At 54.3% G+C, this 13,623-nt stretch overlaps 1 protein-coding gene across 3 annotated transcripts in view; it reads left to right on the top strand.

Moving 5' to 3' along the window:
* Positions 1-13,623, top strand: part of Sdk2 (sidekick cell adhesion molecule 2) — a 244,380-nt gene that overhangs the window by 127,581 nt on the left and 103,176 nt on the right. For all 3 annotated transcript variants that reach the window (XM_046463440.2, XM_046463439.2, XM_046463441.2), the window contains exon 3: positions 13,127-13,233. In XM_046463440.2, the coding sequence (XP_046319396.1) occupies positions 13,127-13,233 (107 nt within the window). The remainder of the gene's footprint in view (positions 1-13,126; positions 13,234-13,623) is intronic.

The raw sequence follows: 13,623 nt of genomic DNA, 5'->3' as shown, positions 1-13,623 counted from the left end.
CCATGTAAGAAGGCATCTCCTGGGTGCTTTGGGGATTTCAGGCCCTGTGCTGAGCCGAGGGCAGTGCAAGACACACATCTAGTGACTATCGCCACACTGTGCAAAATTGTGCAAAGAGAACCACGCAGGGCTTAGGGGGAAACGGGGTGAGTGGAGCGACACTGAGAATCTTCATTAATGACACGTTAAAAAAGCGGAAGCCTATGAAGACGATGGCACCGTTGGACACACGTTCAATGGTTAAGAAACGCATCCGCGCCGCAGCCCACGGCAGCTTTGCCTCGGAAAGGCCTGTAGTGTTGTGGAAGAGGGCGTGGGAGGGGCGGAGGTTGTGTGTTATTGTTCAGCCGTAGCAGGAGGGTGGCGTGAAATCAAAGAGAAAGTTGTAGCACCAGGTGTGGGCGGACGTCGCCTGCCGGGAACCGAGGTCGCTGGAGGTGTGGGCATTGGCCAGGCTGTGAGCAGCTGTGCCGCTCCGCTTAGCTGGGCCTGGCTCCCTGCTCCTCCGAGTGCTTCCCGCAGACGAGACGGTGCCTGAGCAGACGCGACGTGGCTGGGTGCGCCTGGGTGTGCCTGTGCTTCTCGGCCTGTCGTCCCACCAGGCAAATGCACCTTGTCCAACAGCTGCCGGGCCCGAGGCTGTGCCCCATGTGTCCCACCCCCTTGCAGATGGAGTTGCCTCTGGTTTAACAAGGCTCAGTCCCCTGTCTGAGGTCACATGCTCCTTGAGCCATGGAGCTGGGACTGGGGCAAGGGTCGCCAAGATCGCAGCAGGGACCGTGATCAGAGTCACCTCACGGATGGGGAGACTGAGTCCTGATGAGGCGGCACCTGCCTCTTCTCATCCCTGAAACCGTTTCTCCTGGGAAACCTGGATTCCGACTTCCCTCTCCGCAGCCACCCCCTCAGCCCTCCCCTCACCCAAGACCCCTGAGTGCGTGTGAGCCCCTGGGACCCGCTCCATGCAGATCTTGACTCGGCAGGTCAGGTGTGGCCGTGAGTCTGCGTGTCTGACCTGCTCCCGGCTGTGCCCAGGCTGCAGGATGCCCCACCCTGAGTGGCAAGGCTGCCAAAGGCCTCCTCCCTCTTGGCAGGTCCCCCCTCTGGTCACCTCCCGCCTGGCTGCTCTTGGTTCCTTAGCCAGCGGCCCTGCGTCACCAGCTCAGCCTCCATCCTGCCAGAACCTTCCGTCCTTGTGGCCCACCTGTCACGGCCTCCTGGAGGAACCTCAGCCTCGGGTCATCCTACTATTCAACCCACCTTCTTCCCGGAGGCCGCTGAGCCCCACCACTGGCCACCTATATAATAGCACCCGTGCAAGGTCAAGGTGCTGACCTCAGCTGGCCTCTACGAAGTCTCCCGGGCCTGCTCTCTCCCCTCACCAAGGTTTAAACTCGCTCAAGTCTCTTAAAAATACCCAGCCCTCCAGTGCCCTGCTTCTGCCCTCGTTCCGTTGCTAACATCGCCTGACCGTAGACCCTGCGCTCTCTGTCCACTGTCCACTGAGACCGCACCTCCCCACTCCGGACCATCAGGTTTCTCCTCGTGCAAAGTCAGTGGGCCCTTTCCCACCTTCCCCGTCCCTTGGGGGAACTTACACGGCCAGGCCACCCTCTCTGGATCGGCCCCAACCCTTTGGCCTGGACCAGCTGCAGCTTACCGCCCACCGACGGCCAGCAGAGCTCCGAGCCAAGGCTGATCCGACTGCTCCTCACCGGGGCACCGGTTGGGACATTGGGACACACAGCTCGCTGTAGCCCTTCAGCTCTGCCGTCGTGGCACACACGAGAGCAGCATGGGCCACGCCCACGGGCGGCTGTGTTCCAGGGAAGCTTTATTTACGGGGCTGAGATTTGAATTTCATGCAATGCTCATTCTTCTTTTGCTTTCGTTCAGAAATTCAAAGATGGAAAGATCTTTCTTCTCCGTCTCTTGTAAAGAGGCTGTGGGCCGTGGGTTTGAAGGATGGGCTGTGGTTTGCCAACTATACCCTGAAGAGCAACTCCTTCACTTCAAAGGGATTCCTTTGTCCCCAGGGAAAAGCCCAAACTCCTTACCCTGGCCCCTGAGGCCCTGGGGCCGGCAGGCTGTGAGTCTGGCACCTCCCCTCCCCGTGCTCCCCTCTGGCCGGTGCTCGGTCATGCCTCACTGTCCCAGGCACTCTCAGTGGTCCTCAGCTTCCCCCCTCAATTCTCCTTGGACAGCGTCTCCTCCCCAAGCCCACCCTGCCCTCACTCCCCAGCCTCCCCCAGGACCACCCTAGAGTCCCGTGCACCTGTTCTCTCCCAAGGCTCAAGCCTCAATGCCAGGCTGACGAGGGTCCCTGGAGATCCTTGGTTGAATTGTGTCCCCCACCGCCCAAGAGATCCCGTAAGGTGGTGTCCCTCTGAGAGGAGGAAGAGACCCAGAGGGGAGAATCCCTTGCAAAGACGGCTGCTTCTTCCAGGAGTGGGGGGCACTGGAGGCAGCCTCACTGGGAGTCTGGGGAGGCTGGGGAGGCCCCCAGAAGGCCAGCAGATGAGGCTGCTGCCCCACCCACGTGGTCAGGCCACCAAACCCAAGCCACTTGGTTCCTGGAGGCCTGGTTTCCTTTCAAGCTCCTTAACAACTTGTTTTCATTTGGTTTCTTTCTGATCCACCTCAGCATGAAAAGGATCCTAATGAATCTCAACCAGGTGTCAGGAGCCTGGGGCAAAAGAGCCCAGAGCAGAGGGCAGAAGAGGGGCTGTCTCCCTGGGGGAGCCAGAGCCCTGGGGATACCCTCAGGCATAACTGTTGTGGGGGGCAGGGGGCGCCCCTCTGCTTGCTTTTCTGTTTTCTTCTTTGTTTGTTTTTAAAATAATAATTATTGCCTCCCCACCCAAGCCCAGGACTTCTTCTCCCCCCACCCTTTTTTTTTTTATTCCAAACTGAAACCTCACCGAGTTTTAACTCCTTGCATCCTGGACCACGTTCTCCTCCCTGGCTCTTGCTTCTTTTCTGCTTCCAGCTCCACCAAGTCACTTTCACTGTGCAGAGTGACCCCAGCTCTCCCGACTCTTGTCCACGGCAGTGATTCCCGCAGAGGGTGGCACAGACACAGCTCCAGGCCAGGCAGGGTCTGGGCAGCTCCCTGCAGGACCTTCACTCTGGGCAAAGACAAGCAGAGGAGAGAAGATGTGCCCTAGAGCAGTCCCAAGGGCCCCAGGACAGGTCAGGGGGCAGAGATGGGGCAAGGAAGGCTTTGTGGGAAGAGGGGCCTGAAATCGAATCCCACTTGTGTCCTCCGAGCTGGGTGACCTGGGGCACAGGCTCAACATCTCTGAGCCCAGGTCCCAGGCTATAGAATGGAGGAGGTGACTCCCCCACCTGGGGTTCACATGGGAAGTACTGTGTGACAAGTGTCTGGCTCAGAACCCGCGCTGGTCTTTGGTGTTCTTCAGTGGAGGGGAGAGCCCCTGCTTTCCTCCCAAGCAGTGTTGGTCCCACCCGCCATTGCAAAGTCTCATCCCACTCCCAGCCCTGAACTGCCTGTCCCTCCTCGATGACCCACTCTGCTTCTTACCAGCTAGACCTCTTTGGGGGATGGCTGGGCTAATGGATAACAGATTAATGAAGTCCTTGTCCTTGTTCACTGAGAGTAGTTCATTGGCCCAGAAGGTCACAGGGTCGATGGACACCCTCCCCCAGCCAGCCCAAGCCAAGGCTGTCACAGTGTCAGCAGCCCCCGCTCAAGGATGCCACCATCTCTCTTGTTGACCATGAAGCCTGGGATCCATCAGAACATCATGAGCTCCCAGGGGAGGCCTCGGGGAGGCAGGGAGGCCAGGGCAGGCCCAGGAGGCTGAAGGCACACCTCGGCTTCTGAGGCAAGTCTCTCATCAGAATCGGTTTTTACAAGCCCACAAGGCCGTGCTTTGTTGGGGTTCCACCTTCAGGGACCTGCCAGGCTCAGCCTGCTTCTTCAGAGTCTACAGGATGAATGGCACCCACCCTGGTCCCCAACTCCATCATCCCTCCGGCATTGCCAGGGATTTTCCTGACCTGCTTTGCTCCCAACCTGTAACAAGTGATCACAGACAAGCAACTTGAAGCCAGGCAAATGTAGCCATTGCAGTTCTAGAGGTCAGAGGTCCTCAATTCAAGTGTCAGCCGGCAGGGCGGGTCTCCAGTGTCTGCAAACAGAAGATGGTGCCCCCCGCCAGACAGTCGATTCCTCCTTCCTCCGCCTCCCTGTTCCACGCCAGCCCTGGAGGCCTGGGTGACGCCACTCTGAGAGGTGAAGTGGATGTCCATCACCCCGCTGACCCATTCAGATGCTGGTCTCTTCCAGAAAACCCTCATGACCCACCCAGGAAGCACGGCTATCTGGGCAGCCCTTAGCTCAGTCTCTCTGGTGCTCACAGTCGCTCTCGTGGTCAGCTTCTTGGGCTCCTCCCCTTCCTGTCCATTTCAGGCACCCCCACACACACCCTACAGGGCTCTAGGTGCCAAGTCACCCACCTCGGAGGGCCACCGTGTCCCTTACTATCCAAATGTCTGTCCTCTGTGAAAGACAAATGCAGGGCCGTCCCCAGCCTGGCAGTGATCCTGGAAGACCTGGCCAAACTCGCCCTGGCCCACCTGCCACCTCTGCGGCCCTCAGTCCTCTGGCAGCCCCTCCCTCCCCAGGCTGCTGCGGGCCCAGCCAGGACACTCCTCCGTCCCCCGGCACTGACAGCAGAGGCGCTGTGTGTCAGACTTTCCCCAAGACGTGGGAGGGGAATTACAGCGCGGGTGGGAAACGCTTAAAATAGAACAGAAATCTCTGCTCCTGAACCCCCTCCAGTCCTCACCACGGGGTGCACCCTGACGTCAGCCTCCAGGACGAGCCTCCGCCTCCCTGTGCAGAGCTCCCCTGACCTCCATGAGTAAGTGGAGCCACGGCCCAGGGCCTCCTCCACCTGGGGCTAGGGCTCTCCTGGCCTCTCTAGCTGCTGCTCCCGGAGTCTCCGGTTACTAGATCTTCTGGTCCCTAGCAACAGCTCTTTCTCAGCACCTTCCAGCTGCTCCGGTTCTTACTCCCTGCTCAGCAGCAACCCCTTTCCTCCCCACACCATTCACCCAGGTGGACGGGGGAGGAGGGTCCACAACCAAGCCATCCTGCAAACCATTCTCATTTCAGGACTGAGACCCCAAGTTATTGGGCACCACCCAGTGAGGTTCTTGTTCTCTGGGTGTTAGGCTGACCCAGCATGCTGGCTCCCTATTAGCTGTGTGGCCTGGGGCAAGTTCCCTCCTGTCTCTGGGCCCCAGTTTTCGCATCTGTGAACTGAGGCTTCCTACAGTGTTGTGAGGATTAAATGAATTGGTATGTGTGCAGGCACCTGTGACTTTCCTTGCAGTAATATTTATTATCATGTTAATTGCATCATGGTATATATTGTCTATACGTTGTATGTAATTGTATATGGTATATTCAAAGGGGAAGGTTCAGGGTGGGCTCTTCCTTGGGAATCATCATAGACAGAGTTTTGCCTCTTTTCTGAAGCTTTTAGTAAAAGCTGTGCCTGACATGGAGCTGGTCAGTTTCTAGCTGGCCAGATCACAGGCAAGATGCCTGTTCCCACAGGTGTCTGGACATGCACATGCTCTGGCACCTGGTACCTCTCCTACCTGTTTCCCAAGAAGGTCCATGGGAAGAGGGTCAGAAGCCCAAGTTCCCAAGCTCAATTTCCCACTACGGTCCCCCAAACGTGTGCCAACCTCAGCCATCTGTGGTGACACCTACAGCTGTAGGTGCATAGGGCCCCTACTGACCCCCAGTGGATGTGGCAACCCAGCTGCCTTCTCTCCTGAGCACCGTGCACTTGAGAAGAGGCCTCGCGTCAGACAGTCTGTGTGCAAGAATGAGCCGAGTGTGGGTGTGTGCACATATGAGCATGAGTCTGTGTGAGGAGGGGCCCCACGAATGTGCAAATGGGGACACGGTAGGGTGTGCATAAATGCCTGTGCACATGTGCGGGCGTGCATGAGCGTGCTCTGTGAGTGTGCAGGGTGCCCGTGCACACGCGCCCTTCCTCCACGTGAGCGTTACCGCGCGCATCTCCAGGCGTCTGATTTATTAACCAGGACAATACAAGGAGAGCGTGCCTATTATTTCTGGTGTCCGTATCCGCTCCTGACAGCTTCGTGAAATTGAAATATCTTATTTAATGTGGGTAAGAATCATTTTAAATATCAACTGTGACACTCAAGGACTCCAACCAAAAAGGGCACTGTGTGTTTCCCCCCTGTGCAGGAGAAGATGCCACATTTGTTAGGCAGTTATTTTCTCCCCTGCTCCTCTCTTGTCTCTAAAAATCCAATTATCTGCGCCAGTTCTTCTCCCTGCTGTGGTACTATGCCCTCCACCCCCGGCCTCGCTCTCCATCCGGGGTCCTGCAGCTGTGGGGTCCTGCTGGGTGGAACCAGGACTATAATGAAGATAAGGATGGGTGTGGGTTCTTGGTGTGACTTCCTCCACCGCCCACCTCCTGCTGCAGCCTCCAGTCTGACCCCTGAGCCTCCCTCTGCCTCTGGCTGCCCTGGATCATCTACCAGGGAGAAAGCAGAGCTCCCTGAATTCAGAGGTTCCTCTGAGCTCTGCAGCTGTCAAAAATCCCGAGGCAGCTCCAAGGGCAGCTGTGGGAAGATCTGCAAGCTTTACTGGTGTGGACACAAAGCAAGGGGCAGAACGAGAGGCCGGGTCTCTTGTTGATGAGGGAATGATGCAGAAATCGAATGTGCTTGCGTCTGCGTGAAGAAATTCTGAAAAGGCACTCCACACCGAGTTTCCTCCGTGGGCGTTGGGGTGATGGGCGGCTGGGGCGCGGGATAGGAGGGACTTTCTTCTGTGTGTTTTTCTTGTATTCTTTGAGTTTTGAAATAGGTGAAGATATTTCCTATAAGAGATAAGGAAGCAATCCTTTGAGGGGACCTGGGGCCGGGGGGATCCAGAGGCCCGCAGCCCCTGGAGGCCACACTCCTCCCCAAGGCTGGCAGAACTGCGGGCTGCTGGTGCACCAGGAAGAGGCTTCCTGCCCTCAGTGCTCCTGTTCCCTAGAGGAGCCAGCTCAGGACCCCACCCACCCACCTGAGGATGCAAATGGAGGTGAGCAGGCTTTGGAAGCCAAGGAATGTGTGCGGCAAGGGAATCCGAGCTGCGTTGCTGCTTGACATGGGTCCGCACTCTGGGGGCAGCTCCTGCTGCCCCCTTGTGGGCTCCCCTCCAGGCACCCCGGCCACCCAGCCCCTTCCCCAATGAGTCTTGCATTGGCTGACATTCAGAAACACCTCGGCAGCCCCTCCTGTGCCCGGCCATGCTTGCATGGAAGACGGCTGCTCTTCTCCCCACTCTGCAGACAGGGAGACCGAGGCCATGGCTTTTCCATAACTCGTCCATGAGCAGAAGCCAAAGCCAAGCCCCCATTGCTGCACCTCACAAGCCCCGGCGCTCTCTCCCGTGCCACACTTCCTCTTGGGTGAGTCAGGTGTGGGTCCCCTAACTGGGCCCCTCCTCCAGAAGCCATTTTATCCATGCCCCTGCCCCTGGCCTGAAGACATGGACAGGGCCAGGCTCAGCCCCTTGCAGGGCTGGCAGTCACCAATGGATGGGGAGACAGAGCTATGGCTGAGTGTGTCCTGGGTTCAATCCAGACGGGGGATGATGAGTGCTCTTACTGTCACTACCCGGGGTGCTCACAGTGTGCGGGATGCGCAAACCAAGGTGCTGGCCAGCTTCCTCTTCCACCCTCCCGGGAGGTGGAAAGGGTGGAGTGGAGTGGGTTCCCCTGTAGGAAAGGCAGTGGGTGGAGCTGTTACTTTAAATAATGCTGCCTGAGAGTCGGAACCAGGTCTCAGGCAGGAGCACCCAGAGGCAGCCCAAGGAGAGGGGGAGGAGCCGGAGAGGGGGAGGAGCCAGAGAGGGTCTGCTCCCCTCCACCCAGCCTCCATCAAGACGGCCAGAGGAGAGGTGTCGGGAGGGGACAGACCCGAAGCCTATTGGCCTTCCTCATGGTTCCCAGTTCCACCTGGAGTCAAGGGCAGAGAATCTTCCCCAGAAACTGACTTTTATTAAAGTTTAAATTTTGCCACGCATCACTAACATCAGCAAACAAATCCATATCCAATGAGTCCCTGGTGCCCGTTTTATAATGTATACTTAAATTATATGCACAAAGTGCATTTTTAAAATTTTATTTTTAAAATAAAAGCAATATACGTCGACAGTAAAGAAAACTTTAATGGCATAGAAAGACGTAAAATCGAAAAGTTGAAGCTTCCCTCCCTCCCCATCCGGGATACCTCTCCCAAAAGGGAGATAATACATTCTGGAGTATCCATCTTGAAAGAAAAAAAAAAGAAAAGAAAAGAAAATCCTATGCAGATACCAGTATGTTCATGCGATTGTATGTGTGCATTTTCACACGTGTACACACACACACGAATAAATGTACTATTTTAATTTACCCAAGTTGTAGCATGTCATCTCAGTATTCTTTGGCTCTTTTGTGATGGAGTGAACAAATTTAAATTATTTTTATGGGATGAGTTGGCATGATCCCAAGCATTAAACTAAAGAGTCGGTCGCCTGTGTCTCTAAATAGCGTTTTATAAGGCTGCCTTATGATTCTAGCTCCTAACAGTCAGCATGACATTACTTCGCCTCTTGTGACCTCGCATTCTGAGTACCTCCCCCTGCACTTCCTCGCTGGACTTCTGGCCATGCTCTTGGTGTCTTGGGGACCTTCCCACCTCACCCCCTACAGGTGCCCATTCATTCCGGGGCTGCAACATCATTCATTGATCCAATCCTTCTGATGGACGTTCGGGTTGCTTCCCACTGTCCTTTGTTTACCTCTGCGATTACAACACCTCAGTGAGCATCCCTGCACATATTTTCTGTCACATTGCTGGCAATTATGTCTAAAATGCCATCTCCCTGGGTCAAGGACCTTGCATGGCCTAATCGTGATAGATTAGGACCCCAAAGGCCGGACCAGTTTACAGCGCCACCAGCAGACCTGATGATGCGCCTCCCTCCTCCCGGCTCTTTCCGACACCGAGTGGGACGGTACCCCAAAACCACTGACACTCTGACGCCAAGCCTTGTCTTGCTTTGATGTTAATTTCCCTCATTATGCCAGGCGCTGGGCATCTTTTCCGACGTTTATCAGCCATTTCTATCTCTGTGCCTCCTCCTGGTGCTTTCCACAGTATCTGATTCATTTCTAAGCAGAGAGAGCCCTTCCAGCCTCTCTCCTTCCATCCCCGTCGCGGGTCATCCTGTGGCTTTCCCGGGAACACTGTCCCTTGCCTGGGGAGGTGGCGTAGCAGACAGGAGCAGACACTGGGGTGGGGTCAAGGGTGAGCGGAGAGAAGGAAACAGATCTGCCAGAGTTTGGGCACCCGCCATCTCCCCGTCATCTTTCTGTGCATGGTAGCCAGGGACAGATGAGAGCTGCAGCTGCTGGCGGAGATGGGGGATTGGGCAGCCAGAAGGTTCTGGATAACCCTGCAGAGCCAAAGCAAACCTGGTGCACCCCCCAGCTGTGAGTCAGGCACACGCGGTTCCCGGAGGGAAGATGGGACCTTTGGCATGTGATCGCAACGTTGACCTGGCTCCCAGCCAAGCTTGGAGGCAGGGAGGCTCAGGGGGACCTTGGCACCGCCTCTTAATGTATGTGAGACTAGGAGTCGATGCCAAGGTGTTTCTGAACCTCGATGTCCCCACCACAACCATCACCAAATGGGGCTGCTAATGAAAGTACGTCTCCATCATGTCAGTGGGAGATTCAATCAGAGGCTCTCCGTGCCGACCCGTGGCTCTCTGTGCCCACCCGTGGCTCTCTGTGCCCACCCGTGGCTCTCTGTGCCCACCCGTGGCTCTCTACACATCAAGTGAGAGGCGTGGGCTGGTGCAGTGGGCTTTGCATGGAATTTAAGTTTAAAAATTTGTTAAAACTGCCTTTCTTCTGAGATTCAGCTTCTTTTTGTCATCTCAGAAGTGTCCTTTTAAAATAAAATGCTGACCATTTCAATTTATTTTTCTCTCTCCCCAGCACTTTTTAATATTATTCCTCCTTTCTTCCTTTTTTTTTGTTTGTTTGTTTTTTCAAGTGTTCGTTGCTTGCTTCTGTTTGCTTTCTGGTTGGTTGGTTTTAATGATCTTGGCAAAGTAAAACGTTGACAGCCTCACGTCGATCCCCGTTTTTTTAAGTACTACTGGTCCATGATATCAATAGTCTGGGAACTGCTGTGTGAAACGAAGAAATGTATGAAACGTACTTAGTCCAGCCTCTGAAGCAGAGAGGGAGCTCAGAGAGGGGCAGCTACTGTGCCACCCTGAAAAGGTGAGGATAGGGACGATGATCATGCTACTATTAGTGGTGGTGGAGATGATGCTGGGGAACATGGTGATGATATCTGCAGTGACAGGGATGATGGTGGTGGTGAAGGTGATGGAGATGGTGCTGATGGTAATGATGACGGTGATGATGATGGTGGCAGTGGTCATGATGATGGTGGCAGTGGTGACGATGATGGTGGCAGTGGTGACGATGGTGGTGAACGGTGGGGATGATATCTATGGTGGTGAGGAGGATGGTGGTGGTGATAATGGTGCTGATGGGGGAGGCAGTGATGATGGTGCTGATGATAATAAAAAATAGGCCCAAATCTTCACGGTGTCAGCCTAGGATCTGACTTCCTTCCCAAGACTCCTAAAGCACAAGAAGTAAAATCAAGAATCAATAAATGGGATGGATTCAAATTAAAAAGCTTCTTATCAGCAAAGGAAACAATTAATAAAATGAGGAGAGAGCCTACAGATTTGGAGAAAATCTTTACCACTTGCACCTCTGATAAAGCATTAATCTTAGTTCATATAAAGAACTCAAAAAAATTAATACCATAAAAACAAATAACCCAATCAATAAATGGGCTAAGGAACTGAACAGACACTTTTCACAGAAGAAATACAATTAATCAGCAAATATATGAAAAAGTGTTCAATCTCTAGCAATTAGAGAAATGCAAACAAAAACTACTCTGAGATTTCATCTCACTCCTGTCAGAATGGCAATCATCAAGAATACAGGCAACAGTAAGTGTTGTCGAGGATGTGGGGGAAAAGGCACACTCATACACTGCTGGTGGGATTGCAAATTGGTGCAACCACTATGGAAAGCAGTATGGAGATTGCTCAGAAAACTGGGAATGGAACCTCCGTTTGACCCAGCTATCCCTCTCCTTGTTTTATACCCAAAGGAGTTAAAATCAGCATACTATAGTGACATAGTCACATCGATGTTTATAACAGCTCAATTCACAATAGCTAGACTATGGAACCAACTTAGATGTCCCTCAATAGATGAATAGATAAAGAGAATGTGGTATATATAATCAATGGAATATTACTCAGCTTTAAAGAAGAGTGAAATTATGGTATTTGCCAGTAAATGGTTGGAGTTGGAGAATATCATGCTAAGCGACAGAAGCCGATCCCGTAAAACCGAAGGCCAAATGTTTTCTCTAATATGTGGGTGCTAATAAGGCCGGGTGTGGCGGGGCACTAGGGAAGAATAGCATTACCTTAGATTAGGTAGAGGGAAGTAATGGGAGGGGAGGGGAGGGGATGTGGGGATAGGGAAGATAGTAGAATGAAACAGACATTATTACTGTATGTATATATGTGACTGCAGGACCAGTGTGATTCTGCAACATGTACACTCAGAAAAATGAAATCATGTGCCATCTATGTGTGATATATCAAATTGCATAAATGCATTCTACTGTCACATATAACTAATTACAACAAATTTAAAAATCTAAAAAAAAGAAAACGAGAATGCAAAAATAAATAATGATGGTGGCAGTGGTGGTGCCGATGGTGCTGATGGGGGTGGTGGTGCTGATGGTGCTGCAGTGGGGGTGGTGATGATGGTGCTGGTAATAATGACGGTGGCAGTGGTGGTGATGATGGTGAACATGGTGACGATGTCTTTGATGGTGAGGAGGATGGTGGTGGTGATGATGGTGCTGCTGGTGATAAGCCCTACCCTGGACTCATGTGACATAAACCTGGGAATTCTTGGAAATGGGCAGCTCCCTACCAGGCTTGGCATACCCTGGAGGTAATGAGCCTGTCCACCCAGGCAGCTGGGCAAACCCAAGGACACCCAAGGACTGGGACAAGGTGTCCTAGACCCAAAACCCTTATTCCTCTAAGGGTCCTGCTAGACCATTGCTCAGAAGTGGGAAAGGTGGGGCTGGGGCTGGGGCTCAGCAGCAGAGCATTTGCCTGGCATGTGTGCGGCCCGGGGTTCGATTCTCAGCACTACTTATAAATAAATAAAGTAAAGGTCCTTTGACAACTAAAAAAATATTTAAAAAGAAGAAGAAGTGGGAAAGGTGGTCGCAGGGCCATCAGGGAGCTAGGCCCTGGTCCCAGGCTCCTTCCCCCCCATGCTCACTCTCGGAAGCTCCTCTTGCTGACCCCCGCCCTCCATGGCTCTCGCCAGGTGAGCACACCATATACCTCTCTCCAGCCCCTGCTCCCTCCACCCCAGTGCCAGACTCTGTAGCTTCTAGAGTGACATGTGTCCCAGGAGGTGTCTACCAAGAGCCCACACCTCCCCAATGCAGCCTGACTGTCTCAGGGTCCCCTCCCTCCCCTCCACCAGCCACAGGGGAGCTGCCTGCATCCCAAAGAAGGACTGACGCAGAGCATTTGATGAAACGTGAATTTCTCTGCTTCCGTCACCTCCATCCATGCCGATTAATATTTACAGCCCTGTGCCTGGCCAAAACCGAATGCCCTCACCTTTCTCCGTCACGGGAGTCACGGGCCGGGAAGACTGGCCTCCAGGAGAACTGAGGTGGCCATAGGAGGCCAGGCTGTGGGTTGGGTCAAGGACTCAAGCCCAGCACCTGCCACCCCTGGGGAAGTGCAGGCTGTGACCTGTGACCACCCTGTTGATCAGGACCTTTCCGTGATCCCACCACAGAGCCTGGGAGTCAAGAGCTCCCTGAAGCCCTGCCTCCAGAAAGAGGTGATCTCTGACCCCTGAGCCTGGTCTGACCTCTGACCCCTGCAGCTACCTGACTTACTCTTGTCTGTCCCTAGGTACATGATCACCAGCCTGGACCGCACCCACGCTGGCTTCTACCGCTGCATCGTGCGGAACCGGATGGGGGCCCTGCTGCAGCGGCAAACGGAGGTCCAGGTGGCCTGTGAGTACAGTGGGGAATGGGGTGGGGACAGGAGAGGGTCTGCAGGTCCACACCCAGCAGTCCCACTCCAGGCAGAGCCAAAGCCAGTGTGGCCTTCCGCACCTGCGGCACGGTGGGGCGGGGTGGGGGGCTTCCCATTCTGGGCCGAGCCCCTTTTACAGTTGGTAGGAGAAACTCTGAGACAGGGTGGGAGCTCCCAAGGTCACAGCCAATCAGTGTCCCTCATGCATCTGCCGGCTCTGTGACCCTGAGGACATGACCAGAGAGTCATGAGCTCCCGGTGCTCCTTCCAGAAGAGTGGGCTCCTCCATGCTCCTTAAACAGGGGCAGCCTCTTGGTTTCTTAGAAGATGGCCTTGCCACCATTTCTGAGGGGCTCCTCCAGGACACT

This window comes from Marmota monax, unplaced genomic scaffold (assembly GCF_021218885.2).
Source record: "Marmota monax isolate L192 unplaced genomic scaffold, Marmota_monax_Labrador192_F-V1.1 WCK01_AAM20220418_F8-fsc00208, whole genome shotgun sequence".
Taxonomy (NCBI): domain Eukaryota; kingdom Metazoa; phylum Chordata; class Mammalia; order Rodentia; family Sciuridae; genus Marmota; species Marmota monax.
The sequence above is the reverse complement of the archived record's forward strand: the minus strand, read 5'-3'. Positions and strand labels throughout refer to the sequence as shown.